Source organism: Varroa jacobsoni, unplaced genomic scaffold (genome assembly GCF_002532875.2).
Source record: "Varroa jacobsoni isolate VJ856 unplaced genomic scaffold, vjacob_1.0 scaffold_39, whole genome shotgun sequence".
Lineage (NCBI taxonomy): Eukaryota > Metazoa > Arthropoda > Arachnida > Mesostigmata > Varroidae > Varroa > Varroa jacobsoni.
Genome location: NW_019212941.1, coordinates 286,220 through 306,815, shown reverse-complemented (window position 1 = coordinate 306,815; position 20,596 = coordinate 286,220). Strand labels below are relative to the sequence as shown.

General features: G+C 40.8%; 1 protein-coding gene across 2 annotated transcripts in view; it reads right to left on the bottom strand.

The window, feature by feature from the left end:
- The window catches only part of raskol (Ras GTPase-activating protein raskol), a 166,989-nt gene that overhangs the window by 88,447 nt on the left and 57,946 nt on the right, over positions 1–20,596 (bottom strand). For both annotated transcript variants that reach the window (XM_022832612.2, XM_022832644.2), the window contains one exon: positions 16,771–17,033. In XM_022832612.2, coding sequence (XP_022688347.1) covers positions 16,771–17,033 — 263 coding nt within the window. The remainder of the gene's footprint in view (positions 1–16,770; positions 17,034–20,596) is intronic.

The following is a 20,596-nucleotide window of genomic DNA, read 5'->3' as shown; positions in this document are numbered from 1 at the left end:
GTAAGCTATTTTTATGGATACAATTTGGTTCAACATATGTCCTTTCATTAAGCTGAGTGCGAAATATATCCTCGGTGCAGAATTACGACTTAGTTTACGACATTCTTAGGCAAGCTACCTTGTTTATGTACCAAAGATTCTATATTTTTAACGAAAAGCCAAGTCTATAGTCTTTGCTATATAATCGCATATTTGATCCTAGCCTTAAACGAGTAAGGGTGTATCGGCGCACATGTATATCTGCTAACAATCTCGAAAACAGCTTAAAGAATTTCTGTGGCTTTTGAAGCTAGACTTGGCGAGAAAATGCTATGATAACACCAATATGTCTTCAAAAAATCAGTTTAAATTCTCAGAAATAGAAAGAAGAAAAGGGATAAGATAAATCGAGATAAATCTTTTTGTACAGTTTCTTTATCGGAGATCTAAAACATGCTACACACAAAAATAGAAAAACTTAGTTATTGTTAATTTATAAAGGATGTATAATTTTTACCTTTATAACAAAATCGTACACAAACTGGATTTTCTCTAACAACCTATTGAGAACTTCTTAAAAATGTCGGTGTTTTTAGATTACTTGTTTGATTTTTAGGCGATTTAGTATATACTAGAACTGCATTGGCGATGGTTAAGGCTATCCGAAAATTGGTTGCATATACCAGTTTTTTGTAAATTGCGGGTTCATCCGCACAGACCCACACATGATATTTTTATTCAGTCTTTCTCAAACGAAAATATTTTACAGTGAAAACAGAATGAGGTAAAGCCGAAGCGACATACACGGCCATTGTCTGACTTCGAGATCTAGTAGGCGCACCGTAGTGTTTCTTCAACAATGTCCTAAAAGGCCCCAGAATTGAAAGTGGTAAGAGGATCCAGGACAAAACTCGGCTAGAAAAGAACAGTATATATAGGATGTTTGCTTTACAATGAATTGGGAAAAGTAATAGAATAACGCAGCTTAATAATTAGAGTGTGTTTGACGCTGATAATATACGAAAAATTGATGAATATGTGGTTTTTGGTGTTCCGGTGAGCAGAAAGGGGTGGATGTACATGCGTAGTGTTGCTTGTTACCGCACACATGCACCTCATAATAATACTTTAAGAGAGCAAAAGAAAATCAGACCAGCCTAAAGAGCAGCGAATCCCAAGCTCCCGAAGAAATATAATATTAATTTTTTCCATTACTGGTCTAAATAAGTTATTTTTGAAAAACAGTTTTTCTAGCACCGCCTACATGTACGCGACAAGCTAACTTCTGCTTGCCAGCAGAATTCTCTGCGTATTTGTGCGAATGCGCAAAAGCATAGGCCTTCTTTTTTTACCAGAGCAAGAGGCAGCGTGAAGATGGCTGTGTGGTATATGGTTTGCTGGTTCAGCAGTTTACCTATTTTTTTGCTGGAATGGCTGACGCCAGCAGGCCCTATGAACCACGTCGCTCTCAGGGCCCTTGCCGCTACCAAGTAACAGCTTTAGCAGCTCATCTGCAGCTCATAGCAGAATTATACTGGGGGCTTCTCGGCATATAGAAACCGAGTCTTTGACCGACGTTCCAACTAAATCATCGAGCGATCTCACTGAAGCTAGCTAACTGCAGCCAAAAAGGAAAGCAGAACCGGTTTCAATGCACGCTACCTTGAACGTTACCTAAAAATCTCTTTTCTTTCTGGAGTGTTTGACACAAGACGCGCTTGGAAGAAAAATTGGGTCGCGCTGGTACCTCGTCGAGCTTGTCCGACAATAGAGACGAAAGCGTATTGCATATCTCGGATTCTGCTTGTCGCAGCGAGTATTGCTGCACCGTTGCAGTTTTGCTGTTGTTCGTGCATAAGGGCAGATAGGCGCGTCTGACGGAGCGGTGTCTGATCTCGTTATTTATTGCTATGCGTTCGCATATCCCCTTCGTGGCTGATTTGCTTTTGGTCATCATAAGGTACAGTTGATCGGGCATGGGGGTTGCTCGAATTAGATATCGTTATTGGTCAACCACGAGAAGTTACGAGTACGGCAGAGTTACAAGCGACAGAGTTACAAGCTACAAACTTCATTTGTAAAAGTTTCTTTTCCATAAAAACTAAAATATGATCGGGAATGAACGCTTGGCTAATGGCTTGGTTAGCCGCGTCTCATATTATTGACATGAGTTTCAGAATACGGAAGCAAAAGTCTAGAAAACGTTGAAGTAGGTCAATGCACCTACCAGATTAGAAGAAAGTAAAGATCAACATGACCTTTACTTTACTCTGCGACTGCGAGCGGCTCCACAGAAAAAAACTGATCATTTAAAAACGGAAAAGCAGTCTATTACAACAAAAATCACTTATAAGAATGACTTAGCGAACTTGTCATCTTTCACACTAACTGTAGCTCTAGTCGACCCCTGATAACCGTCGCTAGGGTAGGCTATAACAAACACATATAATAAAAATGGGCACAAATATAATCGTCTGAGAATGATTACCTTTGTAGCTAATAGCAACGAACGATATGAAGAAAGATTTTGGTGAACTTCGTGATTACGAGGGATTTCAAAGACATCTGGATGTAGACAAAACTTTTTTTGTTCATACATAAGTTCTACTACATGTCTCAGTATAAATCACCTAACCTAGTCGACCTGCGAAATATTATGTACCTATTCATTATTTCGCAATCCATGGAAGTCACGGAAACCGTCTGGTGAAAGGTTTAATTCACGGCACGCTGCTATAAACGAATCACCGGAATATATCTCTCGGTTTCCATTACAAAAAGTCTAGGTTTGTCACTTGACGTTAAAAAACGTTTGCTTAATATAAACAGACTAAAATATTAATCCATGAAACCGTATCTATCTGTTTTGAACCTAATGTTATAATCTAAACAAGGAAAGATCTTTATCTGCGAGCGGCGTTTGTCTACTAAAGATTGGTAGCATGAAAATATAGCCATGCGTTGACGGGGTAAAAACATTGCCCAGTGGGGCTTCTTCAAGATTTGTAGGTGACACTGAAGATGAGATATTCCGTTCATTATAATGATTATGTAGAGCAATAGTAGTGGCACTCGCAACTCTCGGGGATCTTCCCCTCAACAACAATAGATGTTTTGTTACCTCCTAGAAGAATTGGCTCGGCCATTCCCCACCAACATTCAACCCAACGAAGGGGGTGATGGATGCAGAGCTGTTTGAAAGAAAAGGCTTAGCTTTTCTGTATAATACTCTATACCACCTAGGACAGACACACACATACACACACCCACCCACCCTGGTATGTAATATGCAGAGTTATAAACGACAATCTCACCTGCCCCTTCCAACAGAGTTTTTTACGAATATGTACGAATCCAGAAGTCCTATTTATCGGCCGAAAAATAGTGCACGGAAACGGGTCAAAAAAACAGTTTATAAATTTACCTCAAAGTTAACGTAAACGACGTATATGCTCCGCACTGATCAAATGTTTATTTCCCTATAACTAAATTGTTTGTGAAGCCGTAGCGAGCAACCGATACGCTCCTTGACCTGCAGGCAAAAGATTTTCAAAAGCTTTTACCTACGTACGAGAATTACCTAGTTTAAAAGGGTTTCAACGTTGCAAAGCTAAACAATTGCCAGCATGGATTGCTTCTTTTTTTTTTTTCTTTCTAATTTGATATAACTCCATAATATATATTGTAATATTGTAACATAGCTCTCGTTTAATGACGTACAGAAAATGGTACTTCTGCTTCACCTGAGCCTTCACATTTACACAAAAGAACATGCACTACTCTGTTATATCCTACAATTCTTTAATATACCGTGGCGCGCCACATTTACACAGATATATTTAGGCATCGCCTAAATATTCCCGCCTAGTTTCTTTTCGTCGCCATCGCATGCGTGGCATCATGCCGCATCACCATAAAAATCGCTTCGCAAACGAAAAGATCACATCCAATGCTGCTCCAAGTTATTCCCACATAGTTTGGCAGTCTCTTAATTGCGGTGCATTAAAGCGAAAGGAGACTGGCAGAGGAGTCACCGGAAGAAAGGGTAGCACAGAAAAGCCACTCAGTCAAAGTCAAATGGAATTTTTTTTATTTACAAAGTCTGTTTTGGTTGTCCTTCTTCTAAGTTAAGTGACGCCAGGCGATAGATCGCTTTTCTATGAACGGTCAGAACCCACTTTATCGGCTAGAGCCTGCCAACCTTTTTACTGGCACTTTCCAGTATGTAATAGCGGAACTCCTTTAATATCGATTACAAAAAATTATATGTTCGTCGGGAATCTGTGTTCATACATTTACTTCCTATATTTGGTCATTATAGTTGTAGTATATAGCACCTATGAAAATGGCACTATGACAAAGCAGGGGAAATAGAAAAACTATATTATAATACACGTTCAGAGCTGAATTGAAAGTTGGAACGCGATTCTCCGTTTTGTTAATCTACTTGCATGAGAAATGACCAAGTTTTTTCATCTCGTTTCTATTACATACATAGTATAGCTTCAGTGTCGCGTTTGGATTAACAATCCGTCCAAATAAAGGTACTCCTTTTTTAAATCCGCCTGTATTTTCATAGTAAATAGTAGTGGAACCGATTATTATGGCCCAACTCATCTTTACTCAAAAATTGTTCGCGGGCAGTGAATCCCACACAAACAAGCCGATGTGAGGGAGAGCACCGTCAGATATTTTATCTATAGAGCCGTTCGGCAATCAGTCAACGATTGCAGGCTGTTGTTCGTTCAGACTTCGGTGGGGCAGGATCCGCCCAAGCCCATGGCTATACCTATCTGTCAGTGAACTTGGACTGAACGTGGCAGGCGAGTCAGAGATGTCGGGAAGCTACAAAGAGGAAACGTAACAATATGCGACAGCAGCTGCAATTGTGTTTGTATAAGAAGGGTACACTGTTGTTCCTGCCCAACGACGACAGCAAGACCTGCACCGGCAGCCAGCGACAAATCTTTTGCTGACACGCTTCACGATAATTTAAAAAATAGCGACGCAGAGGCTCAGACAATATTGAGCCCTATTTTATTTTTACAGAACAAACAGCTAACAGGATCCGTACAGAGCGGGCAACAGATCCCATTTCCATACGTCATACGGGAGTGTGTTCAGCCATACGTATGTAAGATAATTATAGAATGGGCTTTCTGTAGTTGTCTCGAATAATTTTTTAAAAAATTGTAGGAATAGAACCTGTCGGCAAACATAAGACGTGCCAGCGGACACATTTAGCCATATTTTATAGGTCATCATCTTTGAAATTTGGACACCATAATCTTTTTTCAATGAAAAAGACGCTGAGGCATATCCCGTTTAATAAAGCCTTGATTATTAAACCAACACGCTGTTTTTCAGGTTGATATTTCTAGACTAATTTAGGTTTCTTTTTTTTTGTATACTTAGTAGGTAAGTGTCTTTGCGTACAACCTTTATAATGGTTGCATTCAATAGTTTCTCCTATGTTTGGCCACAGCTATTAGAAATGTACGAAAAGAATCTTACTCTTGAAATGTTCGACCTTTGTCAACAATTTTTAAAAGATATCATGCAACTTATGGTACAATGCTTATTCGGTGTGTTAATAATTACTAAGAAGTGAATAAGAAAAAATGTAACTTGAAATAGTCAAAACAGCTGTGCATTGACATCGCCTTTCGGCTATGGAACTAAGGCCAAAGATGGATAGTTCGAAATTGTCACGCAGACTATTGCAAAACATTAACTTAGCAGACGACAAGGACACGACCTGAAAGTATTGTATGTTACGATGAGAGTATATATCTACTTGAACTCGCTTTTTCAAAGAACAAAAACAAAGTTTTATGGAAATCCGGAAGACGATAGCATTTCAGGACATTAACACTGGATCCGCCGATTTCCCCAACAATTACATCACTGAGATGAATATTTATTTCCTCGATTTTACCGTTATCAAGCAAAACGAGGAAAAACAAATTGGAGATGAACTTGTATAGCACAAGAAGGGTGCACGCAAGCTGCAAATCTGTCGTCACGAAGACACGTATACCATCTAGCTGTTGCTAAGGGAAAAACGGAGGACACTTCGGAGAGACGGCAACGACGACAACGTAAAAGAATCGCGCCTCGTAGAATCAATTTTGCCACGTTATTATTTTTATTGTAATTATGGTCGCTTATTGATGTTGCTGGAATAGTCGTTTTCTGTTACTCTGTTTTAGTCAAACGTGCACACATACGGACATCGTCTGTATGAACCATTTTAGTTTATGTTTCTTAGAATACGCCGCTTTTTCTCTGCTCTGTGGAACTGTCGATATTACGAAGGTGGCCATCATTGTGTATCGTAATTTATATGCCAAATATTCAGCGTCGACCGTTCCTTGCCTCTCTTTTTTCGTCCATTTTTACCGTTTTCGTCGTAAAAATGAGACACGCATCAATCATGATGGTTTCGTCGCACATGCCCACATGGAAACCTCTTCCTAGGGTCACTGATTAAGCCAAAATTGTTCTATAGCTTAGACGAAACTGAACGCGCACAGTGTACGATATGCAGTGAAGATGTTATGAGGAATAAGTGATCTCGACTTGTACCTTATATGTATGTAAATATGATCCGATTTTGGTGAAGGTTTGCTTGTAAAAACTGAGTGATGATTGACGACCGAAAATCTTCTGTGCAGTTGACGTTCGACGCCGCACACCTGACGAGTGTTGACGTGCGAGCGACGATACTGGCTAACCGGCTGCCGAACGTAACTAAACATACGTAACCGGAAATGATCAAACGCTTCGCTGGGAATAGTGAGCCCCCTAGTCAGATCGCTTCGGCCGCGCGATGGCCACCTGATAATTTTCTCTTGTTAGAAAAAGAATGAAATCTACGCACTTAAGAAGTTAGTTGGTTAGTGTCGAGTGAGGAAGAAATCAAACTGTGAAGTAATCTCTAAGACTGACAAGTATCTGAAAATGAAAATCAACGTTTCGCCAACGGTAAATGAATGAGTCATATGATTAATTACTTCTCCACGATGTTTTTTTATTAATTATATTATTTACAAGAGATAAATTAAACGAACATAGGACATATTTGTAATCGAACCTATTCGTAATGGCTTCGGACAGCTCGCGCAAGGCAAGCTTCCTTTGTGCGAGGTGTTCAAAGCAAATGTGCTATTTTTTGCCATAGAAAAGAGCCCATTTCTACACTGTTTTTAATTGTACTTCGTCCATAATGCAATACAACATTGAACGTTTTCACAAAGTTACAGGATAGTCACTGAGAATGGCAACAGATGGTCGAATTGCAACAAAATGAGATAACCGTCCATGTAAGTATTTGGTATACCTATTTGGCAAGAGACACTATAGGCACTTCATGTTACTTTGGTACTCCTCTTTTTTGTCAGTTGACCATGACCAGCGATGGCGCCGCATACGAAGTGAATAGCAAACGATCATGGATATCTATAAACCTGATGATAACCCATCTTGCAGACATTTCGTATGATTTAGCTTTGTAGACGGACGACTTTAACATGGGGTAAAAACAATCATAATGTGATACCGTGCAGAGACGGATCGCAGAGTGTCAATGGCTGCCCAAATACTCGCAGCGGTATTAGCTGCAAGTAGACGCGACCGGAGCGACACCATACCTAAATTACATTGACTTTGATCTTACAAGTTACAATCACCTTCATTATTATTTATAGTCTATTATCATGCAACGCATTGCGCGATTGTTATTATTGCTACTGTTATCATTATCAGCGTTACCACTGCTGCAGCGACAACTATGATTACTGACGGCAGAATTTACATTGTAGGTATCAGAAGGGAGAACGAACGACACGCACGTTTGCTCAGCAGTGTTCTGCTTCGTGCTTTGTGCCGCTGACGATGGTATAAGAAGAGCACACAACAGACACGATCACGGGTCGAACCAACAGAGAACTTGAACGCGTTACTGCTCCTCCATACACTGATCCTCAAAAAAGACCCAGCCTGGCTGTGTGACTAAGGCTGACCAGACTGGACTGAGACGTTGTATTGAGCTGCGGAGAAGAGTATCTTCCCTGTTTGACAAAATGACACACAGCCTAAGCTAGCTTCGAACGTTACAACCGTTCTGTAGATACAAGCGTCATAGTGCTCCAATAGGAACAGGATGTTTACCGCTCTGAAATAGCTAATTGTTCATTTAATTACCTACCCAATGCTGAAGTTAAGAAATACAAATGTAATGGCCGTGTAGGAAAGAAAGGTCCGAATCTTCCAGAGTTCTCTCCTTTTCATCGTCCCGTGTAAGGGCAGCCGTTCTGGCATAGCGAGCTATAACTTGTGGGTAGAACGTTTCTTAGAAGAGACGACAGACCCGGTTGCTGGCAGCGAGTTGACTCGTGGTCGTCCATTATCAACGTAAGATAAGCAAAAATAATATCTTACCTGCTGATCATCAAATCTGTTCGGCATTGACGCGGACAATAAAGATACCCCTTAGATAAATCTAGCTAGATTACTTAAGACCAAAGATTAGCAAAACCAAAAACATACAATTACTTCCTGTAACACCTAGCAATCCTTATATATCATTGTAAGCATGTTGAAAGTATTGGCTGCGAACAAAGATAATCCATGCTAAAGAGTAACGACGTGTGAGTCGGAAATTCAGCGATGCTTTTAGTAGTGTTTTTCCAAAATTTCAGATTGATCAAACAATTTCCTTGCTACAAAAAAGGATATCGTAATGGAAGCCTTTGCCAGTAAACGATAACAGCGGCGTCGGATATGGACGAGTAGCCAGACATCGTATTATATATGAGGGTCGTAACGCTAGCAGGGTATTCTAGCTACACACAAAACACTTGAATGAACGTTTCGTATACACGTTTGTCTATTCGAATTGCGATACTGGCACCTTGTATGTGGTAGTAGAGCTTTGAAACGGAACACGTATTATAGTAAGATATTTGGACGTCTTCTATGTGATACGTTCATCCGTGGTTATTGACACCTACCAGTGAACCTATAGGTAACTATTGATGAACGTTCTAGTTGACTGCGTTATATGTGGAAGCAATGAATTGGTCAATCAATCACAATTAATTTTCTCTATAAAAATCGAAATCATCTTCATCAATGGAAAAACTGGAATGGATAATCAGTCGAAGAGAACTTTATTAAATATTGTTAATAAAATAAGTAGAAGTATTTTTAATGTAATACGCTCAATAATACCGGCAAAAAAGCGAAAGAACTACCAATATCATGAAAACGTAAAAAAGTTATCGTTTAGGTAAGTTTCAAATACGTTTACCCATCGCTGATTGCTTTTCTGTTTTCCTCCGAAATGCTATTTATTCTTTCTCACTCACAATAATAACCTCTACTATACGTGAGGCCATTAGAAGCCCTCTTTTTTCACAGGGCAGAACAACTCTTCCGATATGCAACCGATAGCGTGACCCATGTTACTTTTTTGGTCCCAGCTTGATGATTTTAAAGGGAACCATAAATAGTCGTAACAACGCATACTGTGTACCTATTTATTTGCAAGTTTTATACTCGCATAATGTTACGCTGTGATGGGCTTTAAGCTTACGTTGCATAGAATCCGCAATCGGTGTACCAGATGCCCAAACAAGGGGCAAATTCAGCGGACATTGAATAGAATTGACGTCACAAAAACGCAATGCAATGCCGCGCCAACAGAGTATACTCATCATTACGCAAATACTCGTGCTGTAGTTACAGCTTTTACGCCCTTTACATCCGCTCGTAGTTCCATCTCTACATCATCGGAATCGTTTTTCCTTCCGGATTATGGGCTTTCTCGATGCTCCCAGCCAGATGCGTGTGTCGGCTTTCTATATGCCAGTTATGCTTATTATCTATAATAAACTTATTTGAAAGTCTGATGCTACATATCAATTCAGCTCAGCTTTTGTTTTTCGGAAACTTTCGACAGGGCCAAGGGGACAGGTCGAATAAAAAGGAACTGGTTTATTGTGTTAAATGTCAACCACAATCGTCATCGCCCAGAAAGTTCTTTTCTAGCGTAGGAACTGTTCGATTTTGATGGATCTCTGTGAGTGATGGCAAGCTGACAAGACGACCATTGTCTAGCTGTTCTATGCTGTCTGGCATGAGTAACACCCTGATAATAACCTGTAAACGAATAAGTTGCGGGACTTTTTTTTGCCTTAATAATGAAGATACTATTTAACTTAATAATGAAGATATTTAGCACATTGCGAGATGTAAATGTGTGTGTGGATGCGGAGAAAAGAGACATCGCTTGAGAGGTCGAAACCCCTAAAGAGTTTTAATTTTTTCAGAAGCTGAGTTTTCAAACGACAGCACGTGCTACAGAGCAAGCAAATTGCTTTTTATCAACAAAGAGATGATGGCCGTCGCCGGCAGATTTTAAACGCTAGCGTTTAGATTGGCCGATACCTACTTTCATCAATAGTCCCTTCGTAGGACTGAAGCACATAAATAGAAACTAAATAATTGTCCTGTATCTTCGTTGCGCATTCAACTACCGAGAAGTTTTTACAATAATCGTTTTTCACGATCCTCATAATGCTTTGCTAAACAATATTGATATCTGCTTTTCCCTGCAAAAACGTAATTTGTAAAGATCCCGTGGTCACTACAGGGTTCATTATGTCTGACACTGGCTACCTTTAGAATAATGGATAGTCTACTCTAATCTATAGATGGTTAACTTAGAGCAAGTTAACACTATTATTAATAGTATAGTTACGCGCAAAATACTAGCACGGGGCTAGCTTTAGCACCACTTATTGAACTGCTTCCACGACTTTTTATTGGAGCTGCTTTATATTAATTCTTATAATGGCCTGGCAGCTTTTTTATTCGTACAAGTTGTGTAGTACTTGCATCACTGGCATGTCCTAACTATTTTACATACGGTTCTTTATATCACAGCAACTCGAGGAGCGCATTAATGACGAGCGTGACGACACCAAGGGACCACTCTGTTTGCAATCGTCAAGACGCTGTTTTCTCTTTCTCTAGAGATTTGTATGCATCTTCTCTCCACTGTTCTTTTTGCCCGATTTCGTTTTTTATTCAAGGACAAGAACAAATTCTCTCGCAAGCAGCTATCGCCAATATAATTATTATTAGCGTTGTTCCTGTAGCTGTTGTTTGAATTCTGCTAGGCAAAGGATACATATACAACATATGTGTATGCTATATATGAATTCTTACATAGAAGAAGTCATATATATATACGAATACTTTCGCGCGACAAAGAATACATCAAAGAAAAAGTCGGGATGAAGCAGACTGACAGGTAGATTCGATACCTCGCACGTAATGAGCGACAACGGCAACTCGACTGACCCTCCTATGTTTGTATGATTTTTATTTCCTGTAGCCAAGGCAGCGACACCATCGACAAGACGTTGCGCGAATAGCAGTGACGAAAAAAGAAAACTGTCAGCCTCCTGGTAGAAAAGTTCGGTGAACCGTGTCGCCAGCCATAGCCGAAGCAGCAAACGCAGAGGCGATCGACCAGTCGCCGGTCATCGAGTACGGATCTGTAGGCCAGACACCAGCTGACTAGTCGATTCTCCCTTCTACAGGATATCTTGACCGAATACATACGTCGAAAAATAATAAATTACAACTGTTCTAAGGGCGCGCAACGGTCGCGCAAACAAACAGGCCACGTAAGCATTTACTGATTCCGACAAACGCATCATTTCCGAATAGGCGCTTAATCTTTCTTTACGACAATATATTGAGACGTCGGCTGCAAACGACCGTTGCTGTCGCTCGTTCCAGGCGCAACGTGGAAAGCGATACCAGGGATCTAGCGCCTATTCGCTACTGTCTAAGGCTTACTGGCAGTAGAATCTGTCCGTTGGTTGGCTGGTCACAGCAGCAGCAGCAGTAACACGATGGCCGCGGCAGCGAATTAATCGATGGACCATTTCAGCGTTCCCATCTGCGCCGACTAGTGAGTGATCAATACGTCATCGTCGTCGGTTCGGTAGCGATAGTAATACCTGTTGTTGATTAGGCCGCGTAAACAATTCTAGGCAGAGGGAAAACAACGGCGCCGATAGCTAGGGACAATGATAAGAACCTCGAAAGACAATGGTCAAGGAATTGTCGCGAAATATAATCGATTTCGAATAGATTAAAACGTACACATGAAAACAGAGAAATATACGACCATTTTATCAGACGCCATTGTTGCTTCCTAGATAACTCCCTACGGGAAACAGCACCGATGCCGTGCAAGACGAGCATGTTTAAAAGTCGGGTAAATGTGAATATATTGGTTTGGACGTCTGTTGACCCTGCTGAGCTCGTCTATCGAGTACATAAAAACTTTTAAAAAAAAATTCAGAATCGATATATGTTGCTGATTCAGATGTTTCTTATTCTATAATGGTTAACCATGCCGCACTATTTAATATCTATGATGCATAGCCTGGTAAAAAGTCTATTATTATGTGTCCATGTGATAGAGATGCCGTTTGGGTTAACATAAATTTTTCTCGTAGACATCCTGTTGCCGTGTAGCTTCTGAGAGTAATTCAACGAAATCGCTTTGGCTGGCTCAGTTCGACCCTAACAAGTCTAGCGTTTTTCACAGCTGTGCACACAAATGAACAGACACAAATGAAAGTAAGAGCTAATCTTCGAATAGCAAAAAAAAATTTGTCCGTAGATCGCGATTATAAGTTATTGGGTTATTGAGTTAATTGGACCAGGGATCTGGGTGCTTCGTCGACGGGTCGCCATAGTTATTCTATGTTTAGGATAGGCATCACTGTATATTTGCAGTTCAATAGATAAGAATGGCATCGGTAATGACCGAATCTTTAAATCTAGTCTGGGCCTATTTTTCACTGCAACTCTAAATAATTCCTTTGTAAAAAAACATTAACTTCCCAGACACTCTGCAGCCACCCGGACGTCTTGGTTATCACGTTCGTTAGCATTAGCTTTTAATGTCTTTGCGTATAAAGAAGTATCTTTCAAACATTTGATTTCTTTAAAATAATCTCAAAGAAAATCGGCATCAGGATGAGCCGATCAGACACCCACGTAAGTTCAAGTTAAAAAAACAACTGCCTACATGACCGAATCGAAAAGTAGCCTGAAATACGTGCTACTCTTTTTTTTTTTTGTTTAGCAGTTTCGCATAATGTAGGCTTTTTGTTTTTCCTACAGTTTCAGAAAAAACAAGAAAAAGATGGGTAAACGATTGTACTTGCTTGCACTCCATGACCCTGATTAATTAGGCCATACAGCCCATTTGCTAATTCGACAGGTTCCGACTGGCCCAACCTGGGCACAGCTGCCCAAGAATTTGCCCTATTAACTCTCATGCGTACAGCCCAACATTACTCGCTATGTAGCCTTGCATGACCGAAGATTTTTGATACCGGACATTGCAAGGGAAACAATACCAATAAGATGTCACAAGAGAACCGTAGCCACGTGTTCTAGACGACGTATTAGTGTGTTAAGGTGCGCGTAATGCTGTCGACCACACCAAAGCATAATAAGCTATTGATAATGGTCGTCAATCCTGTGTAGAACGTGGTGGATACGCAGCGTGCCGGTCCGATAAAGTACACTGGGATGGATCTGGTCCAGACGCGTCACCTCCTAAATAGCTGGGGAAGCACTAATTATAAGCAAAAATACTATAGATAAGCAAACAAAAGGTTCTATGATACTTCTCACTTTACTATACACTCGTACTGTTTGACAATCAGGGATATATAAACAGGCGAAACAAAATTCAGTTATTGCGATCCAGCAATCGTAACAAGCGTCATCTTACTGACGCACGGCGCTCGTGACAGATCGTGGTAGTTATAGCGTGTACACATGCAAGTAATTACATACATACTATATTTGCTACAGAAAAACCTCATTGCGTTTTCCATTCGATTTAGTTAATTATATCCATATGTTTATGGATACCTGTCATGTTTCTGGGTGCCAAGTCACAAGTATTAACCGTAAGAATAACGTATGCGCATCCGACAACACACGTCTACTTTATGTCCGCGTCCACTCCTAAATCACCTATTACTAATTTCACTTTTTGACGTTTGCGACTAAGGCCGAGGGAAGGTAAGGATCTGGCTGTGTAGTCTGCCGGCCGGAACAAACACCACCGCTAGCTCTAATACATCAAGCGGTGTCCGAGTTATGGATTCTCCGTCCGTGCTGCCAGGACACGCAGTTAGGGTTACAGCAATAGCACTGACAGCAGCGGACAGCCTGTGACAAGTTAGTTGCAACTCGCTGAAGACCTGACGGAACGCACGGAATAAACTGACTCTCTTATTAAGTTTCCTATGCCTGCCGCTATAGCTCGCTAGGACCAATAGCATGGGGAGCCACAGAACTGTTATAACGATGTTCATAGTTCTGGTAAGGCCATCGGAAATAGCAGTAGCAGCGCCGGCCGCCGCAGCAATGGCATTATTGTCCAGGATTACGTGGGCGCTCTGTCCCATGGCACGGGCTCCGCTGCCGGTACAACAGATGCAGAACTAGCTCGACGCTGCTAACGAGTGGAATCCAAATAACTACAGCCTGCTACAGCGACAATGGCAATAAGATCAGGGCCTGCCTCGCTATTTGCCTGGGCACGGTCTGTGGCATGTTATAATATCTCCGCTCTGTTCAAAGGGGCCCGATCGACTACTGACTCTTTATACTATAGCTACTGTACACTGTAGCTTTATACTATAGGACGGCACGCTCAAAATATCTGCTTTGCGCCTCTCACACTGGCGGCCAACGTCGCTAGAAACATGTTAGACAGAAGCCTTGAGACACCCATTGATTAGACAGCATTAGGAATTTGAATGGATAAGAAAATTCAGAAATCGGTACAAACGTGCAGATGTTCTAGAAGGCCGCAGCAGGTCACCTTTGGAAATTTTAAGATTGGAAAATATATATCTTTACGGAAATATATATATATATATACAGAACCATTGTCAACAGGGCATAATGTTCCTGTATAGAAAAATGCCCCCCATAACGATGTCGTTTCAATTAACCAGCATACGGAAAGTTTTTGAGACTGCTATGGGCAAACCTTGGCTATGGTAATAGAAAATCTCGTAATTTATTTCAATAACATTATACTTATTAACCAAGTCGTTCCGGAAGTGGTTTTGTTTTGAAGACAGCATTGCTTTTCACTTTTCAATATATCGTTTAAAATTATTCCAATATATTATTTATTCAATATATTATTTAGGCCAATATATCCGTGTGTGTTGGGACGAATAAACCATCTTAATAAAGAAAAAGCGCTTTTGCTACACTTAATAAAACTGGAATTACAAAGGACAATTATATTATCATATGAGCAAGTATTAGATATATAGTTAAATTTTTAAGGAACCTTTACGGGAATGTTTTGAAAATCGGGTTAAAAATAGTTTTAGTCATTGTCAAGCCTCTGAAATGTTATTATTTTAACTTTTTAATTTATATTACGTCCGTTTTTGAGTATCAACATCAGGTAGTAATAAACGAAGTCTATATGCCGAATGCGGAGGTCGAAAGTCAGGTCGACAAGTGATGACATCGTTACCAGACGGCCTATCAAATGGTAAGGCACAGAAGAGGCAGTACGATGTTTTCATCATTGTACAGTGGTACCGTTACGTGATTCGATGTAGTGTGAACTGCTACAGCCACAAGCTGTACGACTTTGGATATCCTGCTTTTTCGGACGGACTTTGGCAGCGTCTGTCGTTCTCTGTGACCGCCGAAACGGAAACGATTATAGGCGTCAGCAGCGTAGGCATCGATCCTCATCTAGCCGGACCGAAGCTCCGCTTCAAAGCGTCAAGAAGAGAAGGAACTTAAGAATTCGTATCGCAATAGGACAAAGATAGGGCAGATGCCATTCTAACGCCATAGGGCTTCGTAATGAACAGGAGTAACAACGAACCACTTAGTTCATTGCCCACATCGCTTTTTACAGCAGATACGAAAAAGACTATCGTAAGTATAGTGGCGACGCCAAATACAAAATATTGTCGCTTTTTCTTTTGCTCTCCTAACAATTCATGGTTTCACAATCGATGCGCCAGCGCCGTTGCTGCCAGCGCCGTGTTTGTTGACGTCACGCCATGCTACTCGGCACGCTCGTCTTTCATTGAACATGCAATGTACGGCACTTACCGATTCAGCATTTCTGCGTCATCGTTTCGTAAAATTCTTGATTAATTATTGGAATCAGTTAAGCTACGAACAAATGTTGTAAATGTTTTTCTAATCAGAAGGATATCTGCTGCAACAGCTATGAAACCAACCAGGTCAATATGGGATATGTATCTCTTTTCGTACCTAACTAATGCTTCACATAGATATCATTATACTGTGGTATTGATCAGTTAGTCGAAATTTGGCCACTGATTAGCTTAGGTTTTCTATTGTAGTTTACGATTTTGTGTGTGTGTGTGTATGTGTGTGTGTGTGTGTGTGTATGTGTGTGTGTGTGTATGTGTGTGTGTGTGTGTGTGTGTGTGTGTGTGTGTGTGTGTATGTGTGTGTGTGTGTTTAAAGTTCGGATGGGTATACCCACAATGATCTTGACACGCCAGGTGATAAATCGAATCAAGTTGAAGTTTTTAGATGAGGTAACTAACATATTAATGCATTTCATTACATTACATTATATGCTTGTTTTTGTATTTCGCCGATGTCAAACTGAACGAAAATGATGCTAATCAAAATGGCTACATTTATTTAATGTCTACATACCAAGCTCTGCTCTTCACTAGAGTAATGCGAGAATATTCCTCGATGTAAAGCACAGTAATATCTGTTCCATCCATTGGAAGTAACGTCTCGGTTCGAAAGTGTACTAAATCCGCCGCTGGGTCTTAAACTCCCAGTGGAATTGATCACTCCCGACGATGATTTCTGAAGATCCCCACCTAACGAGGCCCCTCGCCGAGAGACCCTTCGAAACCGAGAGTCTACGACAGGGCTACCTGACCTAGCTGAGTAAACAAGATCTTTATCTGAAAATCAAATCCAAAAAAGATCGTAGTTAAATATTTGTAGAACTCCGGAAGCTGTTTCCTCTACAAAGTGTCAATAGTCGGTCGGATTGAAACACATGAAATAAACAGTGTCTTAGAACCATTATGTCTAACAACAACAGTTCCTAAATCAACCACGAGTGGCAATTTATCACGTTACGGATTTCACCCAACTCACATATTTGCTAAAGATATACTAAATGACAATATTTGAATAAAGAAAACTACGTGAACAAGTTACGGTATTAAATAAGCTTTATTTCTAGTTTAGGCCGCTAGCCCAATTCCTATTCTAGTGTCAATTTTTCTTCCTTAACAATCGCTATTTTCCGGATTCATATTTCGTGTGCTGCTTTTATAGTTGGGTTAGAGGGCTAAGACCGACGATCTACAATCTCCCGTGCGACTCGGCTAATCCCACTTAGTCCTTACTATTTAGATTTAATCGTCGGGTATATTGCATATCAACGTAACGGTTTACAATATTGTCATTGTTACTTCTATAATTATAAAGTTGTCACAAATGCTGCCCTATCGAAATTCCGTTTAGTTTCATTATTTCAGCCCGTCATCGCCAGCGACAAAAGGAAGCAGCCTGTAGATTAAGAACCCTTTTATATTTTGCAACACCATCACATAATTGTCGTTGCGCGACCAGTATTGCCAACGTTCGGAGCACGCTCCTATTTAACTAAGAAGAACGCAAAGGGGCCACGAAAAGAGCAATACTTCCCTTATCGCTGCTATATACTAGACAATTACACGAGTCTTTAAGCAGAACAATGCATTATACATGTACACATAAGCAATTTATGTATTCAAAAATTTCATCGTGGACTACTTTTGACGTCGGCAAATAGGAAATGAATAACAAGCGTGACATGGTCACGTTATTGTTATGGTTAAAAGTGTGTTGTCCGCACTAAGTTGTCCTGTGTTAAATGTAGATGTGCTAATGGCCGACATATTGTGACAATGACTCACGTACATAACAAAAAATAGTATAAACATCTACTGAAGTGTGGAGTGGTAATCAATTATGACCGACGGTGCGCGTGTTGGATGGCATACGCGTTCTGGAAGCTTTACTTGACTGACAGCCCAAGGGACGAAAAATTTGAAAAGTCTTCGAATTCTCTGCCGATAGCTAGCTGGGACGTTTTTTCATTGCTATTTTGGCATTGTTTAGCAATTTTATCGAGGTATTCTATGTCTACATCGTATTCAGGAGTTAGGAGAATAATAGGAATTTCAAATTATTGAAGCAATACGGCCTAGTATTGATCAGGGTTTTCTATCGTTATCAGATCTTGTACAAGAAGCATTTGGGAGAAGATTCGATCGGCACATCGGGAAAAGATGTGCTAACGAATGCTAAATCACTATGTATTGTTATACCCTTTCGGTAATGTATTTATGCGAATCTATAGTTGAATAGGGAAAAAAACGACGACAGAAAGGTCTAAGAGATCACTCGCAACGGATCAAGCGAATGGACGGTGCTGTCTATGTTATAAATGATATGGTCAGCCTCCCGGAACCTTTCCGTCTGCCAGAATGTTTCGGAGCGTCTATTTTATCAAAGATAAGCTGTACCACGAAAATATAATCGCATTGCCGATTTGCTCGCATCAGCTCCTTCACATTGGAGTAATATTATGCCTCAGACAGGGCTTACTCGTTAGATCACAAAGCTTAATCAAACGAATCAACCTCTTGCTAGGCGCGTTTGAGAGGCTCAACTTTTCATTTACTAAGCCTTTGAAATACTATCCACTTTGTGCTTGCTTTCAGTTCACTATTAAGCAGTAATAGGCATCGTTGTTGGAAATCACTACGGCTTTTAGGGCCGTTCGATAAGGTTTACAGGTAGTGCAACCTCTCCAGTGTCCCGTTGGAGATCCATCAGAAACGGTTCGGGCCGACTTAGTCCCATAAAAAGCATCACCAGTGCTCATTCCCACAATACTTGACGTTGGGTTTGCTTGGGATGCTGATCCGCGTGCGCAACCAATGGCTAATTAAATTCGGAAAATTGCACCGCTATCCTGAATGCTGTTAAGTATCTGAAGAATCAGATTGAGTTTTCTGCACCCACTGCAACCGTTGTTTGTGGAGTAAGCTACTTAAACACTTGGTTACGTCTGCATGTACAGCGACGGTGCGGGGTTTTTTTTGGGGGGGGCGGGAGGGGGGGAGGAGGAATATTTTTACCGTTTTCGTTCTGCCACGTATGAACGCTGCTTTGCACGCCGTGCTAACATATAGATTAATTCTAATAGAATCACAATAACATTATACCAAATCTATAATATTATAATGTTGTGACGTTTGCGATTAACGTCGGCATCATCAGCATAGCCACCAGCAATAGACGAAAAGGACTGAGAGAAACGGACCAGAAACAAGTGGAAATTTCAAGGGTTCGATATCAACTTCGCACGAGCCAGCATTACATGCGTATCTTCGCGCGTTTTCCTTGTCAGCAGCAAGGGCGAAGTGGATGTTGGTATCGTGATGGTTGCCGTGTCGTGGTTGGACTCGATTCGACGAACGGGCAAAAAGCAACGCCGATCCCCCGCCGTCTGCCTGACTGATTGATTGATTGATGTAGCTGCTGCTGCCGCCGCCTAAAAGCCGGCGTTTTTGGATAGCGTTTCGGGTCAAACGCCTGACATGACCTTAAAAATCCCAAAGCTACTATTGCTGGCGTACTTACAGAGGTTGCTTGACAGTAGTCTGAAGCAATTGCTGTTTTAGAAGCACAGCAACTGCACCAAGAGAAGATCTATGCAAAAGAACCTATCTATGCAGAAATAGCGCACACTATGCGATGCCTCGTGTCGGTGCATACCCGCGCTCGATGTGCCACTCAGGCGCTTCTCCCATAGTGGAACGAGCTGTCCGGCTCAACCCACTATCGAACGAAGAGGAAGAATGAAGGCAAATTCAATTTCCCGTAATGTAACTAGGATGAATTTAAGCGGCCGAGGTACTTGAATAGTCTGTTACTCATTTTAATTGGTCGCACTCTTTGCAGTATCTTATAGACTCTTGGTTTACACCGATTTCTTTGTGGTACAGCTTCAGTTTCCACTAGGGCTGTGATCCGACAGAATACGTCACTCTGTCCACTATGCTCGTATAGAAGTGCGATGGAACGTAATGAGGTTACTCTAATCGTTATTTAAGTCATTTACGACATATATATATATATACATATATATATAAATTTAATGTATCTTTAATAGATCGAATAGATACGGCAGTCTGTCAGGCAAGTGGATATCGTGCTTGCTAAGCATGTTATATGGTCCTGCTTTAACATTACTATGTCGATGGTTCGTAAGTAAACTTCACCCTTAGCGAACTCAGTAACGTGGAAAATTAGTCCAGCCGCGACTAGTTTCTGGTACAATATTGAAAATTATAATACTGTCAAACAATTGAAGTGTGCTATAATTGTCCATCACTTTTGTTATCTTATGAAAAAATTCGTTTCACATCTTCTCTAGCCAATATAGGCGCTTGATGGGTTTGTA